Consider the following 5,960-nt stretch of genomic DNA (forward strand, 5'->3'; position numbering starts at 1 on the left):
ATCTTTGTACATATGTTCACTCTGATTGCTCTCTCTGTATAAGGAGGCAATTTTTATCTCATGCACATATAGGCAAGGTTTTAGGTTGCATGTGATATACGTTTTAATTTTGAAATGTTGCGATTTGCTTTTCACGGCGAGCGATTTTGTGAATTTGTGATGAAGATTGTATTAACAGGCATTTGAGTGTGAAACTATCATGATAGCTTTATATCAGGCTTAATTTTATCTCTAGAATAGGGCATGTTTTGGTCAATTTAGTTATCTACAGAAGGAGATGGGGGGGGGGGGGGGGGGGGGGGGGGGGGGGGGGGCGGAACTAGGGATCTGCATAAATGAATTCTAACATTTCACGATAGGTATATTGATCATAATTACTATGAAAAGTACCCAACGGTACATTCCTACGTTGGGACTTCTGAAGTAAATATATTTGCCGATTAAAATGAAACGAAGAGGTAATCTCAATTTTATTTATACATCTCTTTCGTTTTATAACCATAGCCTCATATGAATATTTTATTTTCTTTTTCATACTATATTGAATGCCCGAGAACACCAAAGATACACCCCTTGGTTCGACCGGTTTATGCTTAATTTTTACGCTATTTTATTATTTTCTCACTTGCTTCCGCTAGCGTGTTCCCAAGCCAATCGCTTGTTCCCTTCAAGTGGTATCAGAGTCCGGTTCGATGTGAAGGCTATTAGTTTTCTTGTGTTCTTATTTGATGAGCATAAAAACGCGATTTACGGTTTTTATAGTATGATTTAATTGCTTTAAATTAACTGTCTACACACAGGGGGACATCGACATAGATTAAGCGCTGAAGCGAATGCATGGTTATATATATCACCTCACATACAACGTTGCCTCTTGTTGCTGTGTCTAGTCAAGGATCTATGTATATGTCAATTTGTTACAGATTAGTGCTTCGTTTAAGGTTCAGTTAGCACCAGCAGTAGCAAGCAGCTGCTTTGCATTTTCTTTATGTATCTTAATAGATGGTTCATTCAGTGTTGTTCAAAAATTATGAAGTCTCATCTTCTAGTTCTCCAGGCATTCAGTTTATACCGTTTCATGTGTCTTGACTTCGGTTTTATGCCTTGCGGTACAGCATTTTGTATTTATGATTATGTCGATGTGGTTTAAAGTAGGATTCTTGATCCTATTTCTGAAAAGTGGCCAGAGTTGAAATAACTAGGTATCCTTTTGAATTACTTCGTTCTATTTATGTACCTAAGTTGGAACCAGAATATTCCGGTTAATCTGTTAAAAAGTTCTGGTGTGGAATTTAATAGGAAAATTTTCTATTCTCTGTATTGTTGATATGGGCTCACATCGTGGTGCTATAAATTTGTTGGTTGTTAGCATCCGCATATATTAGATCATGTACATGTTTATATATGTCTGTAGAGTCCGTTTATTAATAGGAACCGGGGTCTGCCTGTTGAAAGCACAGATAATATTTACATAAAACTAGAGTTGTGGAAACTTTGTTATACTTGATTAAGGTGGCAGCAATCTGTACGACCTTTTGAATATTTAGAAAAGAATATTGTTAAATGCACAAGTAAATGTTTTTTTATTTAGTTATGAAAATAAGAAAGCTTACTGACAATAATGGCTTCCAGGTGTCACGGAGTTTAGTCACTTGCTATGCTTTACTTATTGCGTCCAACATATCTCATGTAGAAGGCTAGTCCAACCCCATAATACATTTGTCATTACAGATAAAAAGAGCAATGAATAAAGATACGAGAAAGTAATTTCATTGTATTAGACATATCCACCACATAACCAACACGTGTCAAATACAGAGTAGTGGTAACACAAACATGATACTTAACTGTCGCTTAGGAAACTTGGTATTAATTGGCTTACATTACGCTTTCTTGTTTATTTGTGTTACTAATACGATGTTGTTAACTTGTTATCAATAGTATTGCAAAAATTTCATAATGTTCTTACTATCATATCAAAGTATGTTTGCCTTTGTTTTAAAGTTATGGGCCAACTATCTTCTACATGATTTATAGTAAAATTTGTGATTTTACTATCAAAGCCTCCTCCTGTCCTATAATTTATGATATTTAATTTCTTCTTTCTGTATTGCATTATGTTCATGGAATATGGCTTGACAAAGTTACAGCCTGTTTGTTGAACGTACATTCTAATGGTATGTAGTGCTGCAAGTGTTTCTTGTTGTTGTGTTAGTTTGTTAAGTTATTTCGCAATGACTTCCATTTTTTCATTTCTGTTCTTGATGGAAATTGGTGGTTGTTGAAAATCAACTGAAAATTTTTACTTTGTCGCGATTTGTTTTGGTGTGAGATTCCCCTTATAGGATTCTACATTAAATTAACTTTATGTTTTAGCTTTTAGTACAGTGTTTACTTGGAATTGATTGCTTGGAATTGATTGTTCTGAGAATATAGTTAGACAAGTGCAAAAATATTAGTGGCATTAAGCAATGACTTCCAGTTGATAATCTCAGTTCTTCAGAGCAATGGAACAAGAACAAGCTATAGGAGCAAAAACGGTCTGGGAATCTGTAAAGTTATATGCTGTCAAGTGCGCCAAATGTTCAAAATGGAGGCTCATCCCAACAAAGGAAAAGTATGAGGAGATACGGGAAAGGATCGTAGAACGATCTTTCCTATGCGATACAGCACGTGCATGGCGACCTAATGTCTCTTGCAATGATGAATCAGATGTTAAGCTGGATGACAGTTTCCTTTGGGCTATGGACAAGCCGAGAATTCCCCAAACTCCTCCAGGCTGGCAACGTATTTTACGAATCAGAGCTGAAGGCGGCACAAAATTCGCTGATGTGTATGTAGCCTATAACTTTTTACTTTCCCTATTTCGAGAAAATGGGAGTAAAGATTTTGAGTGATGTTTGCCATGTGTCTTAACATGTATTATGTCGCCCCATCTAACAAAAGGTTACGTTCTATGGTCGAAGTTAGCAGGTAAATGTGCAGAATTCTGAGGAACGACTTAGCTTTTTTCTGCTTTGCACTTGAAATGCACAAATAAATAACTATTAACAGTATTGATATCTTGGAGTCCAGTGCTTGTTTTTTTGATAATAATTGTGGGCTGGGATATCTGGTGCTTGCTATTTCAGGTACATTAATGAGCATCCGCATCTATGTGAAGGCGTCAACATCTCGCAATTCTCGTTTCAGCCCCCAGTACCATTGGATGAGAAATATATTGCAAAGCGAGCCCGTTGTACCACCCATGTCACAAGCAGTACTCCCGCAGCAGGTTTCATGATGCTTTCCCTTGGTTTCTTGAGGATTCATTCCAGATTAGGGTCATAATTTAGATGTTATACATGTGTTTTCTCTGCTGAAAATATTATCAGGACGGGTCATGATTAGGAAGTTAATATTTTCTAGATTTGTGAGTGGACTTATTATACTTTTTTGGAAACATTATGTGCAACTTCTCGATCTGTTTCCAGGGGCTTATCATGCATTACAGACTCAAAATGATAGCTCTGGGGTGCCGGAGAGAGCAACTACTGAGGCTAAAGCTACTGCTCAAAGTTGAGGTGTTCTATAATTTTTAGCCATTATCATAGAACGGTTCTGAAGGTTGATTAAATTAATGACCAAGTTTAAGGAATATTATGGCTCATATTGTGCAGTTGCATTACATAATTTAAATATCTACCAAATTTTTTACATCTATGATCTGCATCATGTCATGTTGTTTGTAATTTCTCTAGCCTGTGGCATTTCATAATTATTTAGCTTGCAACACACTAAAATTTTCTTCTTTTGCCAAAAGTTCTGTAAGACTGATTTGATTGAAGCTGCACACAAGCTGATGGCATCTCAAGTTGATCTTTTCTACATGAACATATTTTGGTTCGGTTCCTTCACCTATTCATTACACAAAGAAAAAGCAACATCAGTGTTGGCAAGTCCTTACAACAATTCACCATTTATGTTCATTCCTAGAGAAAATCATAAGCAATTAATCTGGCTTGGTCTACATACATTTTAAATATATGTGCTCTATCCTTGCTGTTTTTATGCTTTACGAGTATGTTTTATTTTGCAACACATATCATCTATCCTAGCTAAATTTAACCCCAGTTGACAATATAGCTTTGAGATGTTAAATTATTCCCTACAACCCATCAAAGGGAAGGGAAGGGCTCAAAAGCAAGAGTGAAACGGCAAGAACTTGGAGAATTATAAGAAGTCCAATTCAAATTTGATTTTCTTGTTAGCATATGATACCTTTACGCCTATCACTTTTTGTTTGAGGAACTGCATTTAAGATGTTTAAATTTTTCGAAGGTTTATCTTTTAGTTTTATACTAATTAGTTCGCATGTACAAATTTCCTTCGTTTTGACAAGCCATGAGCTCGCCAGAGATAGAATAATTCTCCTACATTAGTACTTCTGATAAAATTACTGGTATAACTGTTTCATATGTTTTAAAACGAGCATGCTCTGTCTTTTTTCCTGATCATGAATTTATGTACCATCAGTTTCTAAGATAGAACTTTGGAATGAAATATCACAGGTTATCGCTTCGCCCAGAATGCTTCCACCAACAAGGAGATGAACAACATACACAAATCATAAGCTCGGACTTAAAAAGTTCGTGTATTTGAAGTATACGAATGGGACGTTGTCGAAATTGTGGGAGGTGTCAACTTGTTCATCATATTCATGGTGGAAATATGTTTGTAAAGTAGGAATTACTCTTTCCAGAAACTTATTGCAGTTTTGACTTCTAACATGTATCCAGTTGATGTGAGATCTTGTTAGTGATTTGTGGAAATTGTGAATTCCAACTTATTATTATGGAATTTTTGTGCATAAATTATCAGGTTTTAATAGTTTTGCTGTATGAGTTTTCGTTTTTAATGAATTTTCAAAGTATGCGTATTTACTAAAAATGTATTGAAATATAAATATAGAACTTATTAATATATTAAAAAGTGTCGCGTGCATTTCACGTGCAAAAAGAAAAGATGAATGTAGAACTTATTAGTAATACATAACATAATCTCTATTTATCCTTTTCCCATTTTGTTCACAAATTATCACTCTATACAATTGATTGAATCTTAGTTCGTTGGTGTATATAAATTAGTAATTTATGGCATGCTTATATGTTTGTGCATAATTTTTTAAATTTATTTAAAATAAAATTTTTGCACAAGCTTTATTATCCAATAAAGTATATACGAAATAATAAGTTATATGGGAAAAACGCAAGCAATCCCTTTGTGATATAGCAAATGAGCAAATTACCCCCTTATGAAAAAATAAATAGTGATTTACCTCTCTTTATGCACCACTACCTCAGCCAGTGTAATTGAAAATAGTCCGTTGGATACAAGTATCGTTCATATAGAGGTCATCATTTCTGCGTGGCCTGTTCCTTTTGCAAAAAATCTATGGCTCCAAGTAGTGAGAAGTGAATTGACCGACTTCTTCTACAAGGTAAGCCTCTACAATTGATTCCTCGACATGTGGTTTGCTTTTCACCTTCATTTTCAAGTCTCGAAGAAATCTAATAACCAAATATTTATTAGAAATTAAATGACACTTGAACTATTTCAAAAAACTAGAATAACTCGTGTACTTACCTCTCAAATGGATACATCCACCTGTATTGCACAGCCCCCTCCACATGCGCTCTTCATATGACAGGTGAACAATCAGGTACTCTATTGAGTCGAAGAAAGCTGGCGAAAATATTTTCTTAAGGTTGCACAAGATGGTTGCGACACTAGCTTCCAATTCGGACATAGAACACTTTCGAATTCCTGGGCATGTTGTATGTGTGAATGTATTGAACCTAATCATTTGAATCTCCCTTTAAGATCTACCGACAACCACAGGCATCCCCAACTTCTTTTCATGTTTAGCTACCACATGGGGCCCAAGAATTCCAGCGAGAGCCTCTCATCCTAGAATAGGA

At 35.4% G+C, this 5,960-nt stretch overlaps 1 protein-coding gene across 1 annotated transcript in view; it reads left to right on the forward strand.

Annotated features, from left to right (window-relative positions):
* The window catches only part of LOC105162297 (methyl-CpG-binding domain-containing protein 2-like), a 5,436-nt gene extending 594 nt beyond the window's left edge, over window positions 1-4,842 (forward strand). The window contains exons 2-5 of the mRNA XM_020693753.1: window positions 2,496-2,833; window positions 3,132-3,274; window positions 3,474-3,563; window positions 4,551-4,842. Of these exons, the coding sequence (XP_020549412.1) occupies window positions 2,508-2,833; window positions 3,132-3,274; window positions 3,474-3,562 (558 nt within the window). The 5' untranslated portion in view covers window positions 2,496-2,507 and the 3' untranslated portion in view covers window position 3,563; window positions 4,551-4,842. The remainder of the gene's footprint in view (window positions 1-2,495; window positions 2,834-3,131; window positions 3,275-3,473; window positions 3,564-4,550) is intronic.

This window comes from Sesamum indicum, linkage group LG5, assembly GCF_000512975.1.
Source record: "Sesamum indicum cultivar Zhongzhi No. 13 linkage group LG5, S_indicum_v1.0, whole genome shotgun sequence".
Classification (NCBI taxonomy): domain Eukaryota; kingdom Viridiplantae; phylum Streptophyta; class Magnoliopsida; order Lamiales; family Pedaliaceae; genus Sesamum; species Sesamum indicum.